The 13,172-nt window shown below is 59.4% G+C and overlaps 1 protein-coding gene across 1 annotated transcript; it reads left to right on the top strand.

Moving 5' to 3' along the window:
* The first annotated feature begins 3,681 nt into the window (after positions 1 to 3,681).
* On the top strand, positions 3,682 to 10,067 carry TMEM222 (transmembrane protein 222). Its single transcript, XM_042834677.1, has 6 exons — positions 3,682 to 3,805; positions 5,390 to 5,474; positions 5,834 to 5,865; positions 6,044 to 6,140; positions 6,251 to 6,381; positions 7,295 to 10,067. The coding sequence occupies exons 1-6, from the start codon at positions 3,690 to 3,692 to the stop codon at positions 7,380 to 7,382; spliced, it is 549 nt and encodes a 182-aa protein (XP_042690611.1). The 5' UTR covers positions 3,682 to 3,689; the 3' UTR covers positions 7,383 to 10,067.
* Positions 10,068 to 13,172: the final 3,105 nt, after the last annotated feature.

Consider the following 13,172-nt stretch of genomic DNA (forward strand, 5'->3'; position numbering starts at 1 on the left):
GGCAAGAAGGATCTAGAAAATGGGTTTCATTTGTAACTCGAGTCAGAAGATTGGGCTGGAGGGGGAGCGGAACGGCGGCCGTGTGGATGAGCTCACTGTTGTGTTGTGACTGCTTGCAGTGCCAGGAACAAGTCTGCAAAGGGCTCAAGATGGCTCTCGTCTCTGAGCAAAATGGGAGCAGGATGTCAGAGAACTGCCTGCTGCCATGAAGTCCTCTGCAGGCTATGCTCCTTGTGCCTTGTTTGGGCCTTGTTGCTGCAGGAGATGAGGCTGATGGGCAACCCCTCTAGGGAAGGTGAGGAGGAAAGGTGAGGGGTTTTTTTTTTGTGATTTCATGGCTGAGAAATCACTGTGACCTGTACTTGGCTCTTAGAGCTCTCCCACCCTGTGTCCCTGAGAAGCTGCTGGTTTTCCCTTTAAACATGAAAGTTGCCCTGTAGACTGGCTGCGTCTGTGAGGGAGGGAGGGAGGAGGAAAATGCAGCTTTCAAGTGACAGGGAGGCAGAAAAGACTTGAAGGTTAAAGCTGAGGGGCGAGATGGCTTAGAGGCATGCTTTTGGGGTGGGTGGCTGAAGCTGCGTGTGTTCTCGTGCTGGTGAGTAGCACCATCATCAATACAGATGAGAGTGACATTTCTGGTTCACGCTGAGCGATTAGAGACTGTCAAATTGCAGCAGGCACAGACCACAGGAGAGGAACAACAAAAACACCGAGCAACCCACCCCAGCATCACCTCCGGGGCCGGGGGAGGACGCCTTGGTGTCCTCCATCAGCCCGTGTCTGGGTGACATTTTAAATAGGCTCCTGCACGCGGTGTCGCCTGCTGCTGCTGCGGTTGTCAATGTCAGAAGGGGGAGGGGATCTCTTCCTTGAGTGGTTTGGTCCTGGCAGTCCCTGCAATGTTTGAGCTGTCACAACAGGGAAGGTTCCCAAGGAAGCTGCTTGCTGAACGAGAGCTGGCTGGGTGCCTGCTTCTCTCAGGCTCAGAGATGAGCCAGGGTAGAAAGGGGAGGTAAGCCAGGGCCGGGCTGCGGCAGTGATGGCGTGCCCTGGGGTGAGCCCAGGGTGGTGAGGGGTCTGAGCTCCTCCTTCCACGCTCTCAGGGATGCTCTGTGTCTCCAGGGTGCGAGTGTCACGCTGGTGCCTGCAGTAAGCAGGCAAAGATTGCTGTCGTGAGGACATCTTGGGCCCACAGGAGGTAGAGCTGCTTCCTTGCTGACAACAGGAGAGGAGCCACTGGTGGCAAATTGCTGGCAGGAATGGGAGTGAAACCTTTTGTTTCTCATCAAATGAGAGACTGCAGAAACAATGGTGGCAGCGTTCCTGCTCCCTACGTTAATCCACTATTGTAGCTGGGCAAGATAGCTGCAATAAAATGCCTGGCTGTTAATTTTATGCATGGAAAACTTCTTACCTGCTCTACCCCTGCTCCCCCACCCCCCTACAGTTTCTTTTCCAACTGCAGCTATTTTTCCCTGCTGACTTCAGGTGTTTTGTATTCTGCTTAGATCAATAGCAGAACAACAGCAGCAGCTTTCCAGTTGTCACTAGGAAGACCCTGCTGTCAGCTACTGCTCACCCATTTTCTGCCAGTGCAGTGCTGGGGATGGAGAGCCCTTCTGCTAGCCTGATGAGCACAAAGAAAGCTGTGCAGTACAGGAGTGATGTATTGATTTTCTTTCTTTCTAAGTCCAGCCCGGGGAAAATGCAGTTCTGTGCTCCAGCCTTTGGATTTGCCCTCCTGCATTTGGTTTGAGAGGCAATAAACCGGGCTGCCTGAGACGGCCCCTGCCTGGAGGGAAGGTGTGCGGCGGCACTGTGCGGATACGCGGCATCCCATGGAGGCTGTCAGTGCTGTCCCTGCTGTGTGGCTCTGCCAAGAGAGCTGGTCCGTGGTGATACGCTGCTGAGCAGCCTGCGAGCCGCGAGCAGGAAGAGCAAATCCATTGTCTGACCTGAGAGACGTGCCAGGCCGCGTTAGCTGATGTGGATGTTGGGCCCGTTTCATGGCTTTCAGCAATCTCTGGTGCTTACGTGAGCTTGGAGCAGATCAATGCCAATATTTTCCTTTGTAGAACAAAAGGCGTTCAGAGGAACACACAGAACCTCCGTGTGTATCTTCTACCCAAAGTGCCAACACAGGAAGCGTCTTTCAGAAACCAAAGCACGAGGCGTGGCTTTGCTCTCTGCTGTGTCTGTTTCTCCTTTGCTTTCCCTCTTTTGGACCTGGACTGTTTTGTGAATCCCTTCACCGTGAGATTATGAGCCTGGGCTCAGGCCCTTGATCAGCTCTGGTGCAGTGACAGGTCGTGCTGAGCCAGTGCTGCACTGCAGCTCGACTTGAGCTGTTCCCTGCAAGCCCTGGGGTGGGTGGCTCTGCTGACGCCTTCCCTGCTGGAAAGGTCTGTCCCAAAATGTGGTCTAGACTGGGGACTAATGGTGGATGATCTCCTGAGGGCTTGGTAGAGGTGAGAAAACGTAGATTGCAGTGCACCACTGAGCTAGGTGAGTTGAAGCCTGAGTACTTGTGTGACATTAGTGTGTATGGAGGGCAGGAAGGCCGCCTCTAAAGCTGACTGTTAGCCAATGCTTTCTGCTGCCGCAGCGGCAGATCCTCAGTGGTGTCCCCTGATTGCCTCTCCTGGGGTAGAGGATCCTGAGCTCTTGGGCTTTCACGCTGAAAGCTTCACTCGGCTAAAATGGTGTGAGCACATCAGCGCTGTTCTGTCCCTGGAGTGCTGCTGCTGGGGAGAATGTGCTGACAAATGTGAAAGGCTGGGCTCAGCTCGATTTTTGAGCTAAGTCAGGTGCTGGGAAGCAGAGTGCATGAAGTAGCGATGCGAGAATTACTTGATGAAGGAGAGGGGTTACAAGAAAAAATGGGACTGTTATGCAAAGGCCGTGACCTCATGATGACTGCTGGGAATGTGGCTCTGCTTACTGCCAGCGCTGGGCTGTGGGTAACAAAAACCAGCTCCTCTGTGAGCGCTGTGCTCAGCTCCGCAGTGCCTCCACGGAGGAGGCACACGACAACGTGCTGGATGGGGGGGAGGCAGTTTTATTCACACCGTGCTGCCTGAGCTCACAGCTGGGCCTGGGAGCCACGGAACTGCAGCTCAGCACCTCCAGAGGAGGAAATGAGCGGCTTCCACGAGGAGCAGGGGAGGATCTGAAGAGGAGCGGGGGGCCTGGACGCGTCCCATCGGCACAGCATCCCATCCCTGCCCTCTCCTTCTGCATCGTGATGGCGGCAACCCGGAACGAACACCTTCCTTCTCGGCTCCCTCCTGTAGTTTAATTAAACTTCCTAATAAAGCAATTGTTATTTTTTCGTAAGCCGCTGCTTCATTTGTAAATGCTGTCACTCCTCGCGTCCTCCTGCTCTCTCCCAGGTACCAGAGGGGACGGCCAAGGGCTGGACGGACAGCGGGAGGGCCGCGGGCCCTGTGGCCGCACACGGTAGGCGTCAGGGGCGATAAAGCGCCGCGGCCATCGCTTCCCGTGCCCGCGAAGCGAAGCCCGGCGCCCTCCTGCCTCCTAACGCCGCCGCTCCCCGAGCCCCGCCCGCCCACGCGGCCTCCGGGCCTCTCCCACTTCCTGGTTACCAGCCGCAACCGGAAGCCGCCGCGGTCTCCAGGAAGTGACGTCATCACCACGACGGCCCGGCTGGGGGGGGGCGGGCCCAGGTGATGGCGGAAGCGGAGGCAAAGATGAAGCAGTTCAATGGCGGCGGCGGGGCTGGGCTGGACGCGGAGCGCGGCCGCTTCCCGTACTGCGTGGTGTGGACGCCCATCCCCGTGCTGACGTGAGTGCGGGGCCGGGCGGCAGGAGCGGCAGCGGGAGCAGCGGGCCGGCCCGGGGCTGTCGTTGCGGCAAGGCGTTGTGCGGGGCGGGAGGGCCGGCGGCTCCTGGCGGTCCGGGGCTGACGGCTGCGCTCCGCCGTGCGGCAACGGGCACGGGAACGGGCGAGGCCGCGCCGTGCGGCTCCGGGCCGCGCCGAGGGCTGCTTCCCGTCCGCCTCGCCCTCCAATGAGGAGCGCTGCTGGGCCGGGCTGCGGGGCGGGAGGAAGACGTGGAGCGGGTCGGGAACGGCGCTTCCAGTGCTGGAGGATTTCACGCCGCTTTCGCCTTCTTGCCCTTTTCCTCCCCTCCCCCGCCGGGCGCTCGGAGCTGCGCTGCCCCGCTTTCGGGTCTCCGTGTCTGCCCGTGGGTTCCTTCCCCAGGGGAGCTGTGGCATCTTCCTGTCGGTTTTGTTCCGCAGCGGAAATCCCAGCGTTGTTGTTTGGCAAAATCTCTCTTTAGATTGCATAATTGCTCCAATTGTCTCCCTCTGACATTTCCTGTCATCCTCGGATTGGGAAGCTCGAAAGGTAGGCAGCGCTGAGAGGAGAATGGGAAACAAAAGGGAGGAACGTCTGCGCCTTTGAAGGTGGCAGTGCTGTGACAGCGCTGTGCTCCTCCTGGCTGACAGAACCTGCTTTGTGCAGACCGGGAAATGCCTGCCTGCTTTGTGCTGGGAAAGGCAGAGGAGAGGGAAAAGTGGCACGAGTGCAGAAGGTTCATTGCAGATCCTCCGTGCTGTGGGGTGATGTTATCGATGAGAGCTGTGTGCAGTTTATCTCAGCTGTGCTTATCAGCACGTGTGGTTTGTCTCCTCGTTTTGGTCACTTTAGGATCTCTCTTATTGAACCGTGGTTTGTTCCTGTGTAGCCTTGCTGCGATGCCATCTGAGATGTTACTGGGCACAGCCTTGTGTGGGGAAATGAGTGAGGAATGGGAGAGGTGAGCAGAGCTGGGAAGGCTGCAGTTGTGGGACAGCACGATGATGTTACACCGTGACCATGGATGGGCTGGGATTCAGACCTGCTGCTCTCTGTGAATAGTGGGGGCGAGGAGAAGCCTTTGAAACAAGGGGAGCATTTAGGGATGAGGGAACACCAAGAAGCTCATTTCCTACCTGCGGTGCCAAAATCTGGTTTGCAGTGAAAGGCTGCATTGTGGCAGCTGGGCAGGATGACCTTTTTATCCCTCATTTGTCAAAGCAAAAAGTCCAGGTTTATCCCAGGACTGCTTCTTCTGGATGTGACCCTTTTACGTGGGACCACAGAGCTGGTAAAGCACGGAGCCTGAGCGCCCTATGGAAGAGCCAACCCTGGGTCTGCTTGTCAGGGCAGCGCGGCTCCAGGTGTCCCCTGTGTGCTCTTCCTCTGTTTGCACACTCCTGCATCTCCACCTGGCACTGGTTCCCCTGCTGTCACCTCCTGGCTGCCTCATGCACCAACCCTGCCTGTCTGCCCCGTGCTGTCTGTTGCGTGGCCGCTCCTGGCAGCACAGTGCTGTGCTTTGGGGGCAGACTCTCAGCCTGACGCTTCACCCTTTCCCTCTATAGGTGGCTCTTCCCCATCATTGGCCATATGGGCATCTGCACGTCGACGGGAGTCATTCGGGACTTTGCGGGGCCGTATTTTGTCTCAGTGAGTACAAGGTGGCTCCTGGTGCTTAAGCCAAAATCTGGGCTTGGTCTGCATCTCAGGGAGCTTTGAGCCACCCCTGTATTGTGCACAGCAGTGCTGTTGGATGTCTCTCATCTTTGCCATCGCTCTGTGGGTCGTTGGTGCAGCGTGGGAGGATCAGGCAAACAGAGGCTGGTTTGGTTTGTGGGCAGGAGGAAAGAACCTCATAGTCTGTGCTCTTTGTGGGAATTTTGGGCCTAAATCCTTTTGCAGTTGTGATGGCATCCTGAGATTGTTGGGGGCTTTCACTTTGTGGGGGTGTTGAGCCACGAATGCAGCACAGCATCGTCCTCATGAGAGCCTTCTCCCTTTCCTTGCAGGAAGACAACATGGCGTTTGGGAAGCCAGTCAAGTAAGTGCTGAAACACCCAAAGGTTGTGATGGCAGCAGGCGCCGCAAGCAGAGCCTGTGCTGTGCTGACATCACTTGCGTCTCGTCGCCGTTGTGTGGGGTGGAGTTGAGGCTCCTGGGCTTTGTGAGCCTGTTGTGAAGGAGCAGCGAAGGGATCTGATCCGTTCTTGTCTTCCCAGGTACTGGAAGCTGGATCCTGGCAAAGTTTACTCCAGCAGCCCCAATGCGTGGGACACGGCTGTGCACGACGCCTCGGAGGAGTACAAGCACCGAATGGTGCGGCCTGCGAGCGGCTCTGGTTGCTGCCCTCTGCGTGGGGGGCTGGGCAGAGTGTGGAGCAGGGAGCCACAGGGACGGCGATTCTAACGCTCCTTTCTGTGTTCCAGCACAACCTTTGCTGTGATAACTGCCATTCTCACGTGGCTCTGGCCTTAAACTTGATGAGATACGACAACAGCACCTCCTGGAACATGGTCAAACTCTGCTTCTTCTCGCTCCTCTATGGGAAGTACGTAAGGTGAGCCGAGGAGCAGACAGGATTCAGCAGGCAGCCGAATCCTCTTCTTTCGTTCTTCTGCCCCTTCAGAGCTTCAGCCTTTCCCTTGGGAAAGGAGGAGCATCTCTCCCCCCTCCTTCCAGCACGCGGGTGAGAGGTCCTGTGCCATCACTGCCTGCTGCTGCTGCTTAGGGGAAGAACCAGGAGTGTTTGCTGGCTTGCACTGAACGCTGTTCCCAAAATTCTGCCTCTAACAAATAATTCAGGGTGCCAGGAATTTGGGAGATGCGAGCAGATCTTCCCTCGTGTTGTCTTTTGGCTGGGGTAGGTCAGAACAGAAGGTCACAGGATGGCTTGTCTCCAAGGGTCACTGGTTTCTTTTCCCTCTTGAATCTTGTTTGCGTTAGAACTGGTCTGATTTCCAACTTGAGCGGAGAGGGAAATCCTGAGCTTTCCTTGTTATGAAGGATGGGCACTTGGTCTCCATTTCAACTCCTTGGGCCTGGAGGGGAGGTTCTGTGAGAGCTGCCCTGCGTGCCGTTGTTGCACTGCTGCCTTTCTGCTGGGTCCAGCCTGATCTCAGACAGCAGCTCCAGCTGTGCTCCCTGCTGTGCCAGCTGAGTGCCAGCAGCCCCATCAGAGAGACTGGCTGCAGTGGCACTGCACTGTGTGACTGCACAGATGTGACACTGCTGGACTGTGAGTGGCATCAGTGCTGCAGGCAGAGCTCAGCCCCGTGGCTCATGGTACAGTTCTTTGGGGACCCCGTGTCATATCAAGATTTGGACCTGATCCCCATCGATGGCAGCAGTGGATAAGGAAAGCATTTGTCTCCCTCCGATTTCTCCATCTGTCGTTGCTTCTTTTTGTCCCTCCTGTATTCCTCTGCTGACTTAAAATCCTCTCCTTTTTCCCTTTTCTTTTTGTCTTGCAGCATAGGGGGGTTTGTGAAGACCTGGCTTCCCTTTGTCCTCTTCCTGGGCGCCATCCTGACGGTCGTTCTGACGCTTCACCTGCGGTGATAGCAGCTGTGAGCTCCCATCCCGTGGGCACACGAAGGAGGGAACTGCGATGCTTGGCTCAGTGAGGCAGGCACAGCACTGCCCTGGGAAGGCTGCAATCCCACTCCACTGTCACAGCTCATCCTCGTTTCCTGGAACTGCCTCCTTACCCTCCTGTTTCTGTTCTGTCGCTGCTGTGTCTCAGTGCTGGGCTCCCGAAGCCTCCTGACTTCTCCTTGAATTTGGTCCCCCTGCGATTTGGCAGTTGGGAAAGGAGAGGTGTGGGCACCTTTGCTTTCAGCCCAGGCAGCTCAAGGCAAACCCCGCCTGCTGGTTCAGGAACGCCAGTGGTTTCACCTCCTCCCATCCCCTCTTCCTTCCTCCTCCTGCACTTCATCAGATGCTTCCTTAGATTTCCAGCCTCCGAGGAGGGGCTGCGTCCCTCTTGCACGACTCTCCCTTAGCACAAGGTTTGGAGTGGAGGTTTGGGGCTCCTGCTGGGGGTGTGCATTGCCACAGCACGTGCTGCCAGTCCCCAGCAGTGATAGAAAGGTGTTGGTGGCTCAGCACCCTGAGGAGGATCGCTCTGTGGCAGAGCAGATCCATCTGGTCCTGCTGGTGAGCCCAGAAAAGCAGGAAAGTAGATGGACTGGCTTGGGCACGGCTCGTAGCAGCCTGCACGCTTTCAGCAGCACGTTGCAGAGCTGGGAGTCTGCTGCCAAATCCCTTTTAGCTTCTGCCAGAGAAAATACAGCTTCCCTGCTTCTCGCGGTGCTCTGAGTGCCTGAAGTTGTCACTGTGCTTCTCACGAGCTCCTTCACTTTCCTTTGAGCCTCCATGCTTTGCATGTCACCGAATCCCTGCCTGCAGAGGTGGCAGCGGGTGGGAGCTGCTGGGCCAGAAGGCTTCGTGTAGGGCTGTGATGGCATCCAGAGCAGCACCTGAGCCCTGAGCTGGAGACGTAAGGGGAGGCAGAGGGCCTGGCAGGCAGGCTGCTCTTCTTGGGCTTTGCAGCAGCAGGCAGGGCACTGGTTTTCCTCTGGGAGCAGGAGGGCTCTCAGCGGTGCGTTTTGCACAGCACGCTTGGGGTAAAAGCGCTTCGCAGGACTGGCTTGGGTGTGAGGAATGCTGTTCTCACCGTGCTGGGATCTGATGGCCCTCCTGTGCCCCGGCTCAGGCAGTGCTGGGGGATGGGAGCGCTGAGCTGAGGACGTTTGGGTGTGGGATCTCTGAGGCGCTGGCCTGCAGGTGCTGCTTCCTGTGGGGCCGGCAGCCAGGCTGCTTCCTGCAGAAGTGTTGCTGGAGGTGATGTGCCATTAGCAGATCCCTCTGATGGCAGAGGGAGGGTTGGCTTTTCCCCACGTGTCTGATCGGCCAGCTCTGTACTCCGCTGCGTGCTGCATTTCAGTCTCCAGTGGCCGTGGCTCTTCTTGTCTGCACGCCACCCCTGTGTCACCCTGACTTTGAAGCCCCCTCCAGGTCCCTGCTGGCTCCTTCTGTGCCTCCCCTCTGCTTCCCCCTCTTCGCTCCCAGCTGCACAGGGTCTCCCCTTGGGCGTCTCTGTATTTCCTCCTCTCCCATGGTCCTGTTTCAACGTCTCCTCGCTCCCCTCCCTTCTCCATGCCCCCTAGCTGTCTGTGTCACCTCCTGCTGGTGCTGTGCAGACCTCAGCGCCCACCCCCACGTCCCCCCACCCGGAGGTGTTGCTGTCTCTGTGCTCTGTCACCTCCTGCCCAGTGCAGAGCGGGCTGCAGGGCCGAGATCTCCATCGGAGAGAACCTGAGGAGGGAAGCGTGGAGCCTTGCTGAGCTGCCCTGCCTGGCTGTGGGCCGACGTGCCCCAGGTGGATGGGAGAGATGAGTGCCAGCGTGCCCCAATTCTGAAGGGAAGTCTGAGACCCTCCAAGGACGTGCCAGGAGCCGTGGGCTGAAGCCAACCAACCCATCTGATGCAGTAGCAATAACCCAGAGACTCACAGGGCCGCGTCCCCGTGCGTTAGAGATAAGCTGTACGAGCATTGCCAAAGCTGAGGAGCTGCTGGGGGAGGCTGGGATCCCCGCTCTGGGATCCTTGACAACGTCCAGTGCCATTCCCAGTGCTTTTGTACCAAATCTGAGTTTTGAACAGAGACTTTTCTCCTGCAGCAGCAGCAGAGCCCTGCGGTCTGTTGGGCTGAGATGAAGCAGAGGTCCCACAGAGCTGCCCCAACCCTCACCGAGCGCACAGAGCCACCTTTGCCCATGGAAGGGAAGGGACAGAATGCAGCCTGCAGGCTGGGATGTGGGCACGGTGCTGGACTCACATTTCCTGCTTTAGCACATCGCTGGTGTGACATAAAGCCCTGTGAGTGCAGGCAGACCCACTGCTGTGTCCCCAGGGCTGGGAGGTGACAGAGGGGCGAGCAGACGAGGGCTGTGCATCCCTCACCGTGCCCCATCTCCCTGCCTGCTCTTCGCTGCGCCCCCATCCCTCAGCCACAAAGGTTGGCTCTGTCCCTTTCCTTCCAGTTTTCCCCTCCCCCCCCCCGCCGCTGCAGAGCTCCGTGGCTTTGCTGCCGCTCTTCGGCAGGGGCCATCCCTCCATCTCCCCTTCCTTTGTTCCCTTGATCTCTGTGGGGCGCTGGATTACTTTGTAAATATTTAAACTCTGCTTCTGTGGTTTCATAATCCTGATGGTAGGGGAAATAAACTTCTGTGGATGTCTCCATGCGCCTCTCTCGCTGCCGAGGTTTTTCAGAAGAGGCCACGCTGTCCCCTGGGCGAGCTCAGCTCCGACCCGAAGGCACCACGAGGAGCTGCGCCTGGGGAGCACGGCGTCCTCCATCCCGCGGAGCTGCCCGTGCCGGAGGCAGCAATCACAGCCCTGCGGTGCAGGGAGGTTTGGGAGCAGCAGGGCTGGCGCTGGGAGCCGATTGCTGCAGAGCAGGAAGGCTTTGCTGCAGTGCAGGCAGAACCAGCTGCCGTGCCAGGGCTTTTGTGCCAGACCTCCACAAGCTGCGGAGCTGCAGAGCCGCCCCGAGCTGTGAGGATGCTCCTGCAGCTCAGCCCGTTCCTCCCCCAAACCACCCGCGATGGCCCCACGTGGGGGGAGCAGAGTCCCTTCAGTGCCAGAGCAGCAGCTAAAAATGCACTGAGGTCCCCCACCTGGGTGTGCACGGCTCCGTCCCCGCGTGCCCATCCTTCGCGGCCACCTTCAAAGCCTCCGTTTCCTTCCATGCCCCCCCCAGCCCTTCCTGGGGGTCCCCAGGGTGTCCAACCTATGAGCTGCCCTGCGCTCCCTGCCTCCGTTTCCCCCTGGGAGCGCTGAGATCTGAACGATGAATGTGAGGCAGTGGGGTGTGGGGTTGGGATCTGCTCCCAAAACCCGGCTCAGCTCTGCCCACGCGCTCCCTGCACCCGGTGCAGAAATGAGGCAGAACCTGTTCTGGGTGCCTGCGGGGTGGCTGCCAGCACCCAGTGCCCAGAGCCCGGAATCCTGCACCCAGAGCCCAGAATCCAACGCCCAGCACCCACTGGTGATGCTCCTGTGCTGGATGCCCGGCCTGCACTGTCTGTGGTCACTGCAGTGAACAGAGCTCAGCTCCAGCACGGGTTTGAGACCTGGCAAACTCATCACCCCAGTGCATCCATCCGCTGCAGTGAGGGCTGCTGAGCCCCAGCAGAGACCTGGCCGTTCTCACTGCATCTCTGCTGTACCCACAGGAAAAGGAGTGAGGTTGGGGGGAGGGAGGTGTTGTGGGGCTGGGGGACACGTGTGCACAGCTCTGAGCACCCCATGGGGAGAGGAAGGGGAGGGCAGCACACAAACAGACACACAGACACACAGACAGACCGCTGCTGAAGTCTCATTTCCTTAGAAACAGCACTAAAAATAAATCCCCCTTTGCTGGTGGGGTTGAGCTCTGCACCCCCCCCCACTCACACCCCAACATGGAAAGTGGGGCACAGGGTGAGGAGAAGGACTGGGATCCATGGGATGGGATCCATGGGATGGGATCCATGGGATGGGATCCATGGGGATGGGATCCATGGGATGGGATCCATAGGGGTGAGATGCATGGGGTGGGATCCATGGGGGTGGGATCCATAGGGATGGGATCCATGGGGGTGGGATCCATGGGGGTGGGATCCATGGGGCTGTGGGTGCATCCATCGATGGCGATCCTTCACCTCCCCCAGGCCCCAAAGTGCCCCACATCTGGGCTGGCACAGTGGGCTGCCACACTCCAGTCTCCCCATCCCACTCCTCCCAGTCCCCCCCAGTGCAACCCACAGGTGGGGCTCAGCAGAGGCTCCCCACACAACTCTGCTCCTCCATCGTGTCGGCGATGCCCAACACCTCCACCTCCACCACCTCCACCTCCAACCGCTCTCGGTGAATTCCCCTCCCCGTCCACCTGACGCCTCCCAGTTCAGCCCAGTTCAGCCCAGTCCCGTCCGCTGCGCACCTCTGGCTCCACTCCCAGCTTTGGCACCGCCGGCTGCGGAGGTTCCTGCCCTGCTGGGGTTGACTCAGCCTTAGGGCTGCGGCAGCAGCGGGCACCGCGCGGCCCATGGCCCCCCCGCAGCCCTGGGCGAGGTAAGAACCGACCCAACGGGGAGACGTGGGGGTGAGGGAGGGGGTCTCCTCCTGCTCTGAGGGTGGGGGGCTGCGCTCCTGCCTCTGCTCTGCTCTGAGCTCTGGGCACGCGTCACCTGCAAGCCCCGAAGTTGTGGGGTGCAGGGGGAAGCAGGGAAATGGGGGGCTGCCCATCCTTGGGGGTGTTTAGGGTGGGGGGATGTTTGCGCCCGCACCACCCGTCGCCCCACTCGCACAAAAAGGGCTGCGCACCCCCGTCCTGCAGCTCGCTGGGAGCTGCGACTGGTTGGACTGGTTGCACCCGTGGGGGGGTTTGCAGCTTCCACCCCCTCCAAGCTTCAGCCCCCTCCCCCCCCCAGCTGTGTGCCACCCAAAGGATGGGGGGAAACCGCGGGTGTGTGTGGGCTGCCCCTCGGTGACACGGTGATATTTTGGGTGCTGCTGTGCTCCGGGGGGGGGGGGAACGGGACACCCCCATGGGCCAGGTCTGTGTGTAAACAGGATATGGAGCCAGCGTGGGGCGGGGGGGGGTGGGGAGGAGTAGGGCCCCGTCCCATTGCCGGAGCCCTGAGCACCACAGCGCAGCGTGGGGTCACCAGGAGGGACGTGGGGTGGCATTGGGTTGGCAGATGGGGCAATGGGGTGGGGAGGGCTGGGGATGGGGGGGGGTTCCTCAGTGCCATCGTGGTCCCCACGGTGTGATATCGCTGTCCTCATGGTGTGCCGTCATGGTTCCCGTGCCATCACGGTCCCGGTATTGTGCTGCTGCAGAGCCGTGCTGTGCCACCCTGCTCCTGTGCCATCGTGGCCCCCATGGCGTGCCATTGCAGTCCCCGTGGTGTGGCACCGTGGTCCCCACGCCATCGTGGTCCCTATGGCGGTGGCACTCACACCCACCACTCGCTGTCCCCGCTGTGCACGATTCCTGATCCTCGCACTGCTCGGGGACACCGGGACCCCCCCAGGGCTGGGATGGGGACAAACGTGGGGCCGGGTTGGCAGCCACAGCCCCCCCCCAAGCGCTCGGGCTGAGAGCACACGGCTGTGCAGTGCTGGCGCTGACATCCCCGTGGGATTTCTTTGGGGGGGGAGGAGGGTTGGGGGTCTGGGTACCCGAACCCCTTCCTGTGCCCCTCTTTGTCCCTTGGGAGCCCTGCTGGCAGCGGGAGGGGCAGCAACAAACGCCTTTGGCAAACAGTGACCGGGCTGGCACCGAGCCGGGGAGGGAGGGGC

This window comes from Centrocercus urophasianus, unplaced genomic scaffold, assembly GCF_019232065.1.
Source record: "Centrocercus urophasianus isolate 14NV4802_14NV808 unplaced genomic scaffold, USGS_Curo_1.0 seq_48, whole genome shotgun sequence".
Classification (NCBI taxonomy): domain Eukaryota; kingdom Metazoa; phylum Chordata; class Aves; order Galliformes; family Phasianidae; genus Centrocercus; species Centrocercus urophasianus.